We start from the raw sequence: 17,135 nt of genomic DNA on the forward strand, positions 1-17,135 counted from the left end.
AAGTCTCTCTCATGTTGGTGAATAATGTTGGCAGCCCAGAAACAGTGAAGGGAAGGAAAATTCACAAAAAATATGGTGGGCAAAAATGCAGTAAAAACAGAAGCTTAATAATGTTAGATTAAATTGATAGAGCATGTGGTAGCCACCCTGGAATAGAAGACATGACAAACAACATTTTATGAATTATTCAGTTTATTTCTCTCCAATATTCCAATTCTACTTTCACATTAACAGATCATCTGTGTATTTCTAGACCGTTTGAATCAGGTTTCTGAGCATTGTCTTGTTCAACTCTTACAGAAATTCAGGGCTTTGATTCATGGATAAGTTAAACTGATGTAACTTACATACAAAAAACCTAGATTTAGAAGTTAGTTTGTTCGCAGAGGTAAGCACTTATAAGTTAGGAAATGCAAGGATTGAGGTTTCTTTATAAGCTTAATTTGGTCCCCTTGTGTGCATGCATTATGGTGCAGGCCTTAATTACATGATCACATACTGTTTTTAACACGGGACCCATTTTTAATGCGTAGCATAGACGGTGTTTGGAAAATGAAAGAGCTGTTTGCTATTTATTTTTATCCTCATAATTCCAATATGTGGGTCTATGCCTTATTTACTGCATGCTATCCAACCCCTGCACTGACTACAGAATGCTTCAGTTCCTCATGGTATACTCTTTGGCACTCATCACTGTAATATCAGCTTGCCTCAGTCATTAGTGAATTTATCTTTACATCTTTCCTGTGAAAATAGAGTATTATGATCATTGTACGGTGGATAAACTGCAACAGATAGTGACTTGCCGAAGGATACACAGTGAATCAGTGGCAGAAGCAGGATTGGAACTGAGGATGACCACCTCCTCCCATTGGGACTTGTTCTTCTAAATCTCTTTGGCATTTTTGAAAATCTCCCCCTTCCTGCCTTCCTTTTTTTTTTTTTTAATGAATTTGAAGAAGTCATTTAAAGACATACAGTTTAAGGGCACTCTGCTGAAATTAGACAATCTCAAATAATTCAAGTTGTCATCATCCCTTATAGGAAACTGCTAGCATTTAAAATATTCTAGTCTCCCTGGTTTGTTGGATTGTACATTTGCATTTTTATTGCAGGCAGCTTCCTGACTGTAGGTAAATCTGTTTAACCAACTCTTTTAGACTGCTCTGCTGGGAATTAAGTTGAGATGTTTGTTCATTTCCACAAAACTTTCCCCACTCCAGTGACAACTGTACATCATTCTCTACTTCCATGTGTCAGTCCCTTTCTGAGTCTTTAGGCCCTATTGCATAGTTGGATCCACACAATGCAGGCAGATTCTTGCATCCAAGGAGAGCTCTGTTGAAATCAAGATCAGGGTTTTAGTTTGTAAACTTGATGGAGCAGGAATCCTTTTCTTTGCTTGGCAAGTTTGCCCAAATTTAAAATGCTGTACACACTTTTTAAGGTAATATGGTAAAATTATGTTTTATTGAAGAATGCATTGTTTTTCTTTGAAGGGTAGTGTGACGTGTATTGTGGAAGTGCCACAATTAAGATTACATCGTGGTTAAAGCATATATTAACATCTTTTAAAGCTCTTACGTTCTACAAGAAGCAAACTTGATTGGGCAGTGGATACGGATATGTCTACACTACAGGATTATTCTGATTTTACATAAACCGATTTTGTAAAACAGATTTTATAAAGTCGAGTGCACACTGCCACACTAAACACATTAATTTGGCAGTGTGCGTCCATGTACCGAGGCTAGCGTTGATTTCCGGAGCGTTGCACTGTGGGTAGCTATCCCATGGCTATCCCATAGTTCCCACAGTTTCCCTCGCCCGTTGGAATTCTGGGTTGAGATCCCAATGCAAAAACAGTGTCGTGGCTGATTCTGGGTAAATGTCGTCACTCAATCCTTCCTCCATGAAAGCAACAGCAGACAATCATTTTGTGCCCTTGTTCCCTGGATTGCCCTGGCAGACTCCATAGCATGGCAACCATGGAGCCCGTTTTGCCTTTTGTCACTGTCACCGTATGTGTACTGGATGCTGCTGACAGATGCGGTACTGCAGTGCTGCACAGCAGCATTCATTTGCCTTTGCAAGGTAGCAGAGACAGTTACCATCCCTATTGCACCGTCTGCCATGCCATTGTAAATTGGCGATGAGATGACGGTTATCAGTCGTTCTGTACCGTCTGCTGCTGTCATGGGTGCTCCTGACTGGCCTCGCTGAGGTCAGCCGGGGGCGCATGGACAAAAATGAGGATGACTCCCTGGGTCATTCCCTTCTTTATGTTTTGTCTAAAAATAGTCAGTCCTGCCTAGAATATGGGGCAAGTGTACTAGAGAACCAGAGAGCACAGCTGCTTCGTGTCAGAGCCCCAGAGATCCCACAGAAATGATGAGCTGCATGCCATTCTAGGGGGTGCCCCTGCAACAACCCCACCCATTGCTTCCCTCCTCCCCCAACCCTGCTGCGCTACCGTGGCAGTGTCCCCCCATTTGTGTGATGAAGTAATAAAGAATGCAGGAATAAGAAACACTGACTTTTTAGTGAGATAAAATGAGGGGAAGGAAGCCTCCAGCTGCTATGATAGTCCAGGCAGGACATTAAAGGGTGGCGGGGGAGAGGAGCCCAGCCTCCCGCTGCTATGATAGTCCAGGCAGTACAGAATCTTTTCTTTAGACATGAAAAGGAGGGGGGATCTGATGGAGCTCAGCCTCCAGTTGCTATGATGAAGACAGTTACCAGCCATTCTGTACCATCTGCCGGGAAAGACTGGAAGTCATTCCCATTTTTACCCAAGCGCCCCCGGCCGACCTCACCAAGGCCAGCCAGGAACACTCACGGGCTGATGATGACAATGGGTAGCAGTTATATTGTACCGTCTGCCACCGGGAAGGGGATGCTAGTGTTCAGTGCTGCATCACCCCATCTACCAGCAGCATGCAGTAGACATAGGGTGACATTGAAAAAAGGCAAGAAACTTATTTTTCCTTTCGGGGGGGGGGGGGAGGAAGGGTGTAAATTGACGAGATATACCCTGAAACACCCCGGAAAATGTTTTTGACCCTTCAGGCATTGAGAGCTCAGCCAAGAATGCAAATGCTTTTCAGAGACAGCGGGGACTGTTGAATAGCTGGAGTCCTCAGTACCCCCTCCCTCCCTCCATGAGCATCCATTTGATTCTTTGGCTTTCCGTTATGCTTGTCACACAGCACTGTGCTGTGGCCTCTGTTTATCATAGCCTGGAGATTTTTTCAAATGCTTTGTCATTTCATCTTCACTAATGGATCTCTAATAGAACAGATTTGTCTCCACATACAGCGATCAGATCCAGTATCTCCCATATGGTCCATGCTGGAGCTCTTTTTGGATTTGGGACTGCATCGCCACCCGTGCTGATCAGAGCTCTACACTGGCAAACAGGAAATGAAATTCTAAAGTTCGCGGGGTTTTTCCTGTCTACCTGGCCACTGCATCCGAGTTCAGATTGCTTTCCGGTGCGGTCACAATGGTGCACTGTGGGATACCTCCCGGAGGCCAATACCGTCGATTTGCAGCCACACTAACCCTAATCCGACATGGCAATACCGATTTCAGCGCTACTCCTCTCGTTGGGGGGGGGAGTACAGAAATCGGTTTACAGAGCCCTTTATATCGATATTAAGGGCCTTGTTGTGTGGATGGGTGCAGGCTTAAATCGGTTTAACGCTGCTAAATTCGGTTTAAATGCGTAGTGTACACCAAGCCTAAGAGACCTGGAATTATTTTTGGAGGTACAATTTTTAGAACCAAATAAATTGGTTTACACCGTAAAAAGTAAGCACAGAACAGAGATGGTTACTTGGTGGTAGTTTCTAAGAATAATAGCAAGTGGGCTGCCTCTTTTATTTTTCTGGCTGCTGAGGTTGGATGTATGCCAGTGGGAATCCTCTGAGTGTCATTTCATAAAATGCTTATCTCTGTTTCCCCTTCCCCAGAGATGTTAGAATTGACACAGAAGCCAGTTAAGGCTCTGTTGAGTTTTTAGAGTTTAGTAAAAAATACAAATAGAATCATATAAGTTGTGGAAATCAACTCTGCTGCCTTCATTTTTTTCATTCGAAATGATAAACACCAGTTCCCTCCTCAGTCCTGCTACTGTTTTTGGAGTACATTTTAACCTTTCTATTTGGTGGGATTTTTTGCCGCTCCCCCCCTGTTTTTTTAAATGTATTGCAGATATGCAAATAACAGGTGCCAATAGCCCTTCTTTCTCTTCTGAAACAACTTCAGAATGATAATAAGCAAGGGTGAGGCTTTTTTAAAAGCGCTGAGGAGGAAGTTCACTTCTGACAGGGTTATTGTAATCAGTTTATCATGAGAGCCTGCTGTTGTGTAACAGAAACTCTAGCTTGTCTCTACCTGTCTTAAAGCATTGCTTAATGAAGGAAAACAACCTAATGAAATATTTGTGAAATTCAATAAAATTTGTTCGCAAGCTTTAAATTTTAATACTTGTTAGACAATTCAGCACAATACTAGGTAGCATTTTAAAACTTACGCTTAAGTGTTGTAATATAAGTGATCATTTGCATTGTGAGTATGTGCAAAGCAACAGTCAAGCATGTGTCTTTGCTAGTTTAATAATATATTAGAACTCATTCAGCCAGAACTTTTTTTATCTAAAATTACCCAATAACCAAAGTAGTGTTTTGCATCCCCAAGAAGTATTGTATTGAAAAGTCTTCCAGATAGAATAGAGAAATGGAATTTATTTGGCTATCTAGCAAAGCAGGCTTCTTCTGTAATCAGTATTCATCCTATGATCCCTGTTTGGTTTTTTTCCCTTGTGTGGACAAGACAGCAAGCAGGCCTACATTCTTCAAATAGATATATGATATGATTGCACCATTAGGTAGTCATTCTCCGTAGCATACCAAGGATTTGCTCACAGAAGTGCATTGATCATTCTCTGTGTTATTATAGGAGATAGACAGAGTGCCAATATTGCTTTTCATATGGTTTGATAAGGATGATCTTGACTGCATTTTTAATATCCTAGAGAGTTAAGGAAACCATCTCAACAACATTCACGCCAGGCTCTACAAGGTGGACAAGTCTAATGCTACTATTATCCTAGTGCTTTGTTCCTGTAGAATCTTGTAAAACTTATTTTAAATGTGACATTGATCTCTGTATTTCTTTCTTCCTTTTTTTCTTTTTTTCTTTTTTTTTTTTTTTAGTGGAGGAGTCCTCACAATTTTTTTCTCTTCTTTGGAATATTGAACAGTTATCTAAATGGAGTTGTAAGAATTTCACCTTTTATTCTTTCCTGCCATTTGTTCACCTTAAGTAATCTCAGGCACACCCCTCCATTATTACATCAGCAGCAACATGTGATTCATAGATATTAGGATTGGAAGAGATGTATGTTGTCATCTAGTCCATCCCTTATATTGCTGCCCTGTATTTCTTAAACATTCCTTACAGATCCAATACTTTTTTAAGTAAAGTCTTTCACCATGGAAAATGTAAGCATGCCATATTAGAAATGAACTATAAAACAGAAGTAACTATGCTATTTTCACTGCCCAAGTTGAATGAAGTGCAAAAAAATAAAAAGTATTATTGGTGAAAAGTAAACTTGATTTTTAAAATCTTTCCCTTTTAATAATCTAAGGTGTTAGGAATACATTTATATGCTAATTGCTTTGATGACATTCCAGAACAATTTTAGAGCCCTTAGTATCTGGAAATATTGTAAAAGTTCTTCTGGTCAATGCATTTTGGTGAACTCCTTTTCCATATGGGTACCTGACTTTGCTACATGTCTTTGAAGAAACGTTTCATGTGTTCGATCTGAACATGTGTTTTGTCAACCTTGAGGGATGATCCCAGTGAGCTCGCAGTCTGGCAGGTGGATAGAGTTTAAGGGAACAGGAAAAATGTCCTATACAAATCAACAAAACTCACTATAGATAGCATTGGCAGAAGTGGGTTTTTAAGATGTACTTAAAATGGGGAAAGTAAGGGTCTTGTGGATGATCTCAAGGAGATAGAACCACAGTGGAGGCTGCATGGAAGAATGTTCAGATGATTGAGAGGCTGACAAATGGATAGAGAAGGATGAGAGAGTGACTGATCTGAGAGCAACACAAAGCAAATAAGGAAATTCCATTTTAATGTAGGAATTTTTAAGCCGACAGTCTCACCAAGAACATCTATCTAATACAAAGTACTGAGTCACCAGTTCATTCTCATTCCATTTCAAATATCAGCTTGGTTGTAAATTTCACACCTGGCACAGTTATTGGAACCAGTGTCAGCTCTGTTATGAAATCAGCTAATGGCTATATTAGCACTTCTGCATCACCCAGCAGCTATGGCTCCTCACTGCACCACATTTCAGATTATTAGATGCATGCAGGTTATTCTAGTTTACAAACTTGATTTACTAGCTCTTTTACAATAAATAGCTTACTGTGTTTTGTGTTTATATTTCTTTATAAATAATATATGTATTGCACCAACTTTTGGGGGTAGTTATACTTTTTTAAAAATCCCCCTGTCCTCCAAATCATAGCTTGATCTTCTGCTAAACCTTCATATTGGAATAATCAATATCCTAGTCAGTGGTCCTTGTCAGCCTAGCATATTTTTCCAAACTGTAGTCTGGGAAGAGGTGGCTGGTCATAGACTGCTTCAGATAGGTGAGAGTCTTTTCAGATAGTCCCCCAAATATTGAACCTCATCATTTCAAAGAGGCATCTGGACACATGTAAAAGTAGCTGAAAAATAGGAGGCAGGATTGGCCTCTACTGGGTCCACTGCTAAAGAGGAGATGGAAAAAGGAGACCCTTTCAGCGGCTGCAGCTGCTGATCGCTATCAGTAGGGGGATGTTCAGAGGAGCAGAGAACAAGGCAACTAGTCAATGTGCCCAGAGGCGCATGGGAAGAAGAAATCCTGATATCTAGACTGCATGTCCAAGAATGAAGGGGCAAGTGGAAGCAAAGCATGGAAGGAAAAGGAATAAGCAGTTCAAAAATGTACGGAGAGAGAGGAATAAAACAGAAGAAGAGGAAATTATATCAACAGCAAAGGAGACTGCATAGCAAATTCAAGAAGGATAGATCCTTATCACATTAAAGTTGAAGACAAATACATGCAAAAATCTCTACAGGCATGTTATGTGATCACAAATAAGAGGAGAAATGGTCCATTGGCTTTTTCTTTTGAGATGTGATCCATGGTAATAAAAAGTTTGCAAACCCTCAGTCTAACAGAAGCAGGCAGAAAATGCATCTGAAAAGTTAGCCAATAGGTTCTCAATTTTTTACATGTTGATCAGCAACATTCTGATACTGTCATAACAAGCATGAGAGGATGCAATCTGGGCTCACCCAAAACAATTACCTGTCTCTATGCCCTGATTATTCATATTAACAATTTGGATCATCTACTTTGTGGAAACTAGTTTGTCCTCCTCTTCTATTACAGGAAAAAAATTCTCCCAGAGAGATCTGAATGATAAAAGAATTAGCTAACTGAAACAACCCGACAAGTTGCACTCTGGATACCATATTCTAGGTGCTAATTTTCCTACAAAATAGTCTGTTTTGTGAGTTAAATTAAACAGTGAGGGATAAAAGTATAGTAGATATTCTCGTATAGTATCAAATTCCATTACCTTCTAGATTCAAAGTATCTTGTTTTATAATATGTGGGGACAAGAGATAAAGGACCTTTCAGAGAACAAAAGCTGCCCAATAGTAGTTGCATCGACATACAGACAAGTCACTGAATCTCCCACATCGGTCTTCAATAAACTCCAGTTTGCCAAAAGTATGAGAAGACTACTAGCTGGTCGTCATATGTATTATAATGGTGGTTCTGTCTTTGATCCTTGAAATTGTAAAATGCCGTCATGAACTTGTAGCTGAGAGTTGCAAACTGTCTGGGGGACTCCCAATGACTGGGAACAGTAAACAAAAGCACAGTAATTCCAGAAAGAGATGGATAGGGGAGCCCTTGTAAATATTTAGCACAAACACAGCTGAAAATATGTAATGTGAAGAGAAACTTTGGGATTGGGTAACAAAAAAAAAAAATTATACTTTGGTAATCTGAGGCATATGATCTAACATCTCCAACCACTCCTTCCCTGAATTTAATCATGAGGTGCTGGTGTCAGGGCATTCTCAGTTGAGAGGGCCGTGACTCCAAAACGTGCTTCCCTTGTTGGTTAATTGAAGCCTGTCTTGGTTGACTTTCAAGATGACTTGTTCTATCGGGCTTTTTCTGGGGAGGGACACACAAGTAGATGGGTGGAAGGGGATGAGTTTTGAGGCAGGGCAGTTTGACGTTTGCTATAAGTTTGTCTACAGTGAATGTATGTGTACCCAGATATGGGAATGTATTTTATAAACTGAATGAAATACCCCCTCCCCCACTACTGCTGTAATATGAATACATTCTTTATGTGGTAGACTCTGCAGAAGTAGGCGTGAACATTTTCACATGGGGACTTCACTGCAAAAGCTAATAGCTCTTTTGACATTAAACTGTGTAAAATGTTTGTTGTGATTAAGATGTTTCAGTGCTTTCTGAATGATAGGGCTCTCTACAGCCATTGTCACCCTCAACTATGTTCCTGATAGAAAATTATTGTGTGTGTTGTTTAACTTTAACTTTGATATTTACAGACATCAAGAAAACAGAATCACTACTATGTGCTTTTGGCAATGCATAAGTCACTCAATCTAGCATTGTAATTACCTTTCCCTTTGTAAAAGGAAAACTACTTCAGTGTTACAGTAAATGTAAACAGGCTGTTGGGGTTTAAACCACAGGAGGAAGGAGGAATCAAGAGAAGGGTTTGGTTGGGGAGGTCTTGTCATGAATTAGTGTGCTCCTCCCAGTGTATTGTATGTCCCAATTCTGTTAAATCCATTGTGAACACATACCCAGGGAGAGCACTCCTGTCTATTTATACTCAAAAACATCCTTAAAAAGAATCCGCACTTCTAGGTTATTAGTATCCTTTTGAACTACTTGCAGTGAAAAACACCACCACAAATGAAATACCATTATTTAGGAGTAGTATTTTACATCACTTAGAAAGCTTATTTTTACCATCTTATCATAAAATTAAACCTTGAATTTGGTTTGAAAAAATTGAACAAAAACTATTTATAATCTTTTGTGAAGTACCGTGAATGTTTAAATAACAGTGGTGATATTTGTTTAGTGACTTAGAAATGATGCATTTAAGCTGCTATGAATTCCTTATGTACCTCACTTTTAATCTTTAACACAGGGCCTGATTGATATTTAGGCAGATCAGTATTTGCGTTTCTTATTCTCATGGGAAAGTTCCATCTCCACTATATCTAATTAAGTATGGTTTTTTTTGTACTATATATATCTATTTGCATTATCTGTGGATTTTCCAGTGTGCTCTTTCAGGGCACTAAGAAATGTATTCATAAATTTCAAAATCAGTGAGATATCAAAGAATGTGTATAATTTCAAACTTGAAATCCTAACTGTTTAAATTTTCTTCAGTGATGATTCTGTTGTAAAGCTGATGAATTGCTTCGTAGAATGATTGGAGGGGACTGTAAACCTTGATTTTTTTAGTATTCTGGTAACACATGTATTTCTTCTTTCTCAGGATAAGTCTAACAGGCGAGTAGATTACTTTTCATCACTGTTTGTTTAGAAAAGTAAAGACCTAGAAAACAGTTATAAAAGTTACTCCTGTAACTTAAAGTGACTTCAATAGAACTATTCACATGTTTAAACTTAAACACATTCTTAATTCATTGCAGGCTTGGGGTACCTTTTAAAAATGGAAATATTGTTCACAATCATTCAAAACTAAGTGTGAATGACAGTTGAATTGCCTATATTAAAAGAGTTAAACATCACATAATAGAACAAAAAGAGACTATTGAATTTTGGTTGTTATTGGTAGTGAAGCCTGCACTGAATTAAGCGTGTGCTTAAAATTGGCACTATAGTGATGTATGTGCTTAAATATTTTCCTAAATATGAATACACATAAGCACGTGCTTTACTACGTGGGTGAAATGGGGCCAAAGCATTAAGTAGCAGAGGAAAGAAAGGGGGAGGAGAAGCAGCTGCAGGTAGGGGAGGGGGTTTTAGTGGGTTATAGATTGTTGTAATAAGCCATAAATCCAGTGTCACTATTTAGTCCACCTACTATAAAGAATTCAAAGAAGACCTCACTCAACAATTTACCCAGGAATTTAAGAATCTTATCAAATCCCTCCCCAAACAACTCCGAGAGACTCTACATACTCATCCTCCATGAACATCTATATGCTTCCCAAGATACATAAACAAGGGAACCAATAATATCTGGCCATGACACTCCTACTGAAGGAATATTGGGACTTATAGAAACCATCCTCAAACCATTCATCACACAAAGGGTCAGCTTCTTCCAACTAACTTCCTCCACAAACTTCACAATATTAACAACCTTCCTCAGAACATCATCTTTGCTACCATGGAGGTCACCTCTCTGTACACGATCACCCCTCCAATGATGGCTTAGCTGCCTGCCTCTAATATTTACAAGACAATGGACAACCCTCAGATATCCACCCCAGACACATCGCCAAATTCATCCATTTCATTCTCACCCTTAACAATTTTACATTCAACAAAACACATTTTGTCCAAATGTAAACAACCGTGGGTACTAGGATGGCGCTCCAAAATGCCAACCTCTTTATGGGCTACCTTGAAGAATTGCTGGGCAAATGCACCAGGAAACCAATGGTGCACCTGAGATACATCCAAGATATTTTCATCCACTGGACAGACGACTTCAGCTCCTTCCTAGATTTTCATCACAACTTTATCAACCACCACCTGTCCATTAAACTCTCTCTGAAACACTCCCACACCAGCACTAACTTCCTGGACACCATGAGCAGCTTCAACAATGGAACCCTAGAGACAAATATATGCAATAAATCCATTGATCACCATACCTACCATAACCATTCCAAACACGCAAAGAAATCGGTTATCTACAGCAAGACACTCAGATCCAGAGAATATGCTCCGAGGAGGAAGTCCAGGATATATGCTATAACACAATCAAAACCACCTTCACCAAACAAGGATGCTCCATCAGAGAAGTAGATCACATCATGGAACAGGTCACCCAAATACCCGAGAGAACCTGCTTCAACACAGAAATAAAGCCCTCTCCAATCGCCCACCTCCAGTTGTCACCTGTCACCCCACACTGGCACCCATATGGGGTATTATCAAACAAGTACAATCCATACTCAATGAAGACCCCCATCCTGAAAGAAATCTTTCCTGAACTGCCTCTTCTGGCCTTCAAACACCCTCCTCACCCCAACCTCTTCATACTCATCATCAGAAGCAAGGTCCCCACAGACCAGGACATGTCAACTCAAAGCGGCACCAGACCCTGCCAGAACAACAGATGCAAAACTTGCTCCACTATTACAATGATGAACACACCTTTCAAGACATATGCCTATCGTAACATGAGGTGTATCTCATCCAGTGCACCAAATGCTCAAATAGCAACTGTTTGGTTGCACCCATAATCGCCACACTCTTGAATGAACTCACACAGCAAAATGATGAAAGACAAAAATACCCCATCTGTGGGTGAACACTTTTCGCAAAGTGATCATTCGATACCTGACCTATCAGTCCTCATTCCCCAAGGAAACCTGCACACTTTTCAAAAGATGAGCCTGGGAGCTTAAATTCATAACTTTGCTAGATGCTAAAAATCATGCATTGAATAGACACTGGATTTATGGCTTTTACAAAAATCTATAATTTACTAACAACCCTCCTTGTCTCCTTCCTTGTCTCCCTGTGACTGGAGGGATGGTAATGGGCCACTTTACCTTGAATGGTCCCTTGAAATATATGTGAACTACTTATACTAAACAATCTGTTGTACCTTGAGTAAGTTTTCCAGACCTGAAGAAGAGCTCTATGTAAGCTCAAAAACTTGTCTTTTTCACCAACAAAAGTTGGTCCAATAAAAAATATTGCCTCACCCACCTTGTTTCTCTTGAGAATGAGGTCAAATTCTGCTGCCCTTTATGTTCTTTATTCCTCAGGTAATCCTGTTGAGCTCATTGTGACTAAATAAGAGTCTGACCATAAGTAATGTTTTTATCTAGAATTAGTGTTACAGTGGAAGCTTGGAGATCTTTCTTCATGCAGTTAATAGATTTGAAAGGAGACAGTTGCAAGATTATTTCTATGAATTAGTATGGAAATTTGAAAGGGATTTTTGTATGAAGTTATGTTACAGAGCTACAGATTTGGTTATTTATCTTTCTACCTTTGAGATTTCATGCTCCATTTGCAGTGCTTTAGGGTTTTTTTTTGAGAACCCAAACATATGCTTGCTACCTCACAAACACGTGCCATGAACAAAGTTCCAGCTCCAAAGAGCAGTCTGCATAATACCAGAGCTTGTAGAGGTGTTAAAGGAAGGGCATGAACGTTTCTGTATAACAATAATGTGGAATTTTAATTAAGAAAGGATAGCTAAAGATGCTGGAGTAAAATAAAAAAAAAACAGAAGAAACTTTAAACCTGTTTTATCTTTCAGTCTTGGCCTGTGTATGAAGATGTGCATAACAAGATGTCTGAACTTTCAGCGTTTTTAGATTTGCCTTGTTTTCCAGCTATAACTGATAGTTGCTTTCTTCATCCAAACATCTTGTGCATTAAATATCTGATGGAAGCCAACTTACCTGGTAAATACTCTTTAAAACTTACCATCTGATTAAACCTTGATCTTTGCATTCTATAGATCTGCTAAGGCTCTCTAGCAAAGGAACTGATGAACTAGTCTCATACTAGCCTTATCATACTGTTGTGACAGTGCTTCCCCTCTTCCTTCTAAGTTTCTTAACATTTAGATATGGAACCCCAAAGATAATTACTACAGAAGTAATTTAATAAGTTGTCTGAACATTGAAGTATTATATGCTTGATCCTGCAAGGTTCTGAGCACCCAGACCCCGACCCAGCAAAGTGCTTAACAATGTGCTTACTTTAAGCATGTAAATAGTCCTGCCAATCATCCTTAGGACTCTTCACATTCTTAAAGTTAAGCATGTGTTTAAGTACTTTGATGGGTTGGAGGAGAGCACTTTGCAGGCTCAAGCCCTGTGTGTGGTACTCATTTTAATTTCATGAGAGCTGTTGTACATTATTTTTTATAAGGTTGTTCTTGATTGCTAGTGTAGTTAGGGGACACTTCATGGTTTCCAGTTTAAACTCTGTTTTTAGGGAGTTCATATTGCAGTTGCTTCTGTTGTTTTAATCTCAATGTAAACATGTTTGACATACATTTGAATAGCTAGTATTCATTTTTAAAAGTGGCTTTTGAGACTCTTATTTTCTATGCAAGCTGTAACTAATTTCAGTAAGTTTTCAGTTGAAGTTATATTAAAATATATAAAAATCTAATCACAGAAATTAAAAGAAATAATCCCATTTTTCTCTATACAGCTATCTGAAGCTCAGCTGGAGATTTCTCAGTATTTACAAACTGAAATGAAAAGTACCTTGTGATTCTAGTTCTCTGGGGTCACAGTGTCAGGGACTGTAAACCAGTTTCTGACTTGCTTGATTTCTGAGTTAACATCAGAATTAGTGCTGTGTAAACATTCCATGTTTTTTGTTTAAACAGTAAACATTCAAGATTGTCTAACAAATAACTATAGAAACTAGTATATATGCTATACATTTTGGGCTTCCATGCTGCGGGTATCACAAATGTCCCAGTTAGTCAAGACGGTTGTTTTCACCAAAATAGTTTAGAAATGGTAATTTATTTTTTCATGCATATCAGGTATTTATGAGTATACAACAATTCTTCTCACTGTGTGAACTTACAGTTCTTATTTAAGGTCACATTTGAATGTGTAAAAAGAAGAAACCTCACATTTAGGGCTAAAATTCCAGACTGGACAATCCATCTTTTAATCATTCTGTGCCTGTGTAGCATTACACCATAAGTAACATCACATTATTTTGAAATCTTGAAATATCAACTAAGTGAATTGAGGATGGTCTGTAGGTCTGCAGTTTTCAGACTTACTACAAAGAAATTCAAAGTTGTCAGACCTTTTTAAATTATAAAAGAAGAATAGTTACAAAGGAACAACAAATGGAATCCACAATAAAACTTAACATAACATTTTTTTGTGACTATCTGAAAAAGGAGTAACAGGATGGGAGAGGGATTTGGACAAAGAAATTGATCTGGATGACTGTCCCTCTGTAAGGGAAAGGGGATACTCATCTTCAGTTTGTGTAGCTCATAAAGAAAATTTGTATAAATTTACTGTGTAGGTGTCATTTGACTTCAGTTAAGATCCATCCTGTATTTGTTACTAGGAAAGTGCTCTGTTGGAGAAGTTGCAGGGAAAGGGGAAAATACTTGCACATGTGATTGTGTCCAGGAATTAGACTGTTTTGGAAGGAAATTATTAAAGACATTGATCCTATGACAGAATACCAACTTCTTAGAGATCCCCTGATCTTCTTACTTATTGCTCCAGGAAAGGATCTACATTTTAAACAAAACGACAAAATATATTTTTATTGTTAGCAGCTAGACTTTGTGTTGCACGTTACTGGAAATAGGTGACCTTTCCTTCTTTGGAATTGTGGTATAGTAAAATATGGACTATCCTTGTAATGGAAAAGCTTTTGTACCACGAGAATCACCAGAAAGAGGATAGGTATTTAAAATTTGGTTGCCATTTCTAGATTTCTCAGAGGAGGGAGGGCTTTCCAACGTGGAATCCAGAAGCTTTAGCCAGGTTCTTTGACTATTAATCTGATCCTGAATAAGTAATATATGCTGTAGTATGTTAACATTTTATTGTAACTTTGCCTTAATAAAAACTTTTAAAAACCTAAAAAAAAAAAAAAAAAAAAAAAAGGTGGCTGGGAATATACTATGTAATTTAGGCTTAGTGAATCGATAATTCCACACTGTCCCAAGGGGATATTATGAGAAGTCACTTTTTCTTTTATTATTCACTATTTAAACATATTGAAACTTTGTGTAAGAGATGCTATTGTTGGTAACATTTTATTTTCAGGGATTGCAGTGGTTTGATGCATATTCTCTGTTGTGTGTTTAGTGTTATGTATGACGGTGACAACTGGAAAATCAAGATCAGGTCTTGTAATAATTTAGCTCCTTACAAGCAATAGCTGCTGTGGGAATAGAAAGTCTAGCTGAACTAATGTTGCACGCAGTCAGAATATAGCAAGATATTGGTAATCTTTTTGGAATCTGATGGTGTAATCAGTTCCTGAGTTTCTTGCTAAACTGGAAAGGTAAGAAATGTAGGTATTTTGCACCAGTGAAAAGAAGTATACAGTAATATTGGACTGTTCACATACAACTGCTGTTGAAATAATATTGAAGTCTCTGAATTTTTTTCCTTTTGTGGTTTAAACAGAGAGTAGTTAAGATTAGCATTGTAAACTTTAAACTGTGTCACTTCAGGCCTTGTTTCTGCAATCACTTACGCACACATTTAATTTTATTACCTAGTGTAGTCCTATTTAAAGCTACAGGACTACTTGAAGTAGTAAAGTTAGAACCTGATCCTGCAAGTTACAGGTTGTACAATACATATTTAAGATCTACCATAATTAGGGTATGACCAGGGTAGCCTAGCAACATCATTATTCCATCCAAAGGGTCCAAGTTTTTTATTCAAAGTGTAATTTTTATTCCTTATTTCATAGTATATATTTTAAATCATACTAGCCTACCTCACAGGAGTGTTCTGAGGGTTAATTTAGTTAATAGTGGTAAAAAGTTGTATTTTGAAAAATCTGTGTATTTTTAAGGTGTTAGAAACTGGCATTTTTAGCACGTCTGTACAGCTTATTTAACAATATTTTACCTTTTCTTAATTAGATGAATTGCACAATTGGACTTGCAGAGTGGTAAAAAAGATCAATTTTGGAGAAACAGACTTTCTGACACTTGATCCTGTGAATAAATCAGCAAGGAAAGTAAAATATGATGTTCTTGCTGCAGCCATCATTATAGTGGTGCTCAAATTACTATTTATACTAGATGATCAGTATGAATGGTAAGTCTGATTTATGAGCAAACTTTCATGTCAGAAGGGCCCAAATTTTCTAACGTTGCACTAAAACTTTTTTTAAGCCACTAACTCAGGCCCAAAGAATGGAAAGCAGATTCAATAATTGGCAATGTCAGTTTCTTGCTATAACTCATGATCTATTATTTAATGCTACTGTACCTTTAGCTAACTAATAATTTTAGTTTAAAAGTAAGCAATAGTTCACATCTCAGTTCACATACATTGATAACCAAATCTGATTGTTTTAAAGATAGGATTAGGATTAAATGGGTGGAATTTTTGATGTCAGTGGGTTTGTTTTAAAAAACATTTTTTTGAAAGTTTCAGAAGTGGAAAGTATGATTCCAAAAAACAATCCATCTAATAAATGTGTGTGTATATATATATATATTTTCAGGTTATATGCAAACTTTGCTGGAAAAAGAAATCAAAAGAACAAAGAAGGTACTTAATATATCAGTGAAAAGAATCTAATATAATTTTTAAAATGAAATTTTGTAATTAAACTAAGTAGGACATGGATTTATTGACCCTAAGAAGGTGGGGTTTGGTGCTTTTTGGGGTTGGTTTTGTGTTTTTTTTTGTTTTTGTTTTTTTTTAATGATGCATCAATTACTCCTTTGGGGTAAATTTAAAAATCTAGAAGCCCATTTGCAGAGTTGTTGGATTAGCATGTACATTTGTAGTAGTAACTGTTAACTAAAATTTAAATGTTAACTTGTAATGTTGGACTAGACTAGATAAAAATTTAAAACATTTCCATTTAAGACAAAACACAAACTTTTTTCTCTCTTTTCTGAAAAACATTTGAAGTTTTAATAGCTTCTGTTCTTCTTCGAGTGATTGCTCATATCCATTCCAGTTAGGTGTGCGTGCGCTGCGTGCACGTTCGTCGGAAGACTTTTTACCCTAGCAACACTCGGTGGGTCGGCTGGGTGCCCCCTGGAGTGGTGCCGCTTTGGCACCGGATA

At 38.1% G+C, this 17,135-nt stretch overlaps 1 protein-coding gene across 4 annotated transcripts in view; it reads left to right on the forward strand.

Annotated features, from left to right (window-relative positions):
• Positions 1-17,135, forward strand: part of TAF1B (TATA-box binding protein associated factor, RNA polymerase I subunit B) — a 61,971-nt gene that overhangs the window by 26,301 nt on the left and 18,535 nt on the right. For all 4 annotated transcript variants that reach the window (XM_050950785.1, XM_050950786.1, XM_050950788.1 and 1 more), the window contains 3 exons: positions 12,627-12,774; positions 15,972-16,149; positions 16,562-16,608. In XM_050950785.1, the coding sequence (XP_050806742.1) occupies positions 12,627-12,774; positions 15,972-16,149; positions 16,562-16,608 (373 nt within the window). The remainder of the gene's footprint in view (positions 1-12,626; positions 12,775-15,971; positions 16,150-16,561; positions 16,609-17,135) is intronic.

Source organism: Gopherus flavomarginatus, chromosome 4, assembly GCF_025201925.1.
Source record: "Gopherus flavomarginatus isolate rGopFla2 chromosome 4, rGopFla2.mat.asm, whole genome shotgun sequence".
Taxonomy (NCBI): Eukaryota; Metazoa; Chordata; order Testudines; family Testudinidae; genus Gopherus; species Gopherus flavomarginatus.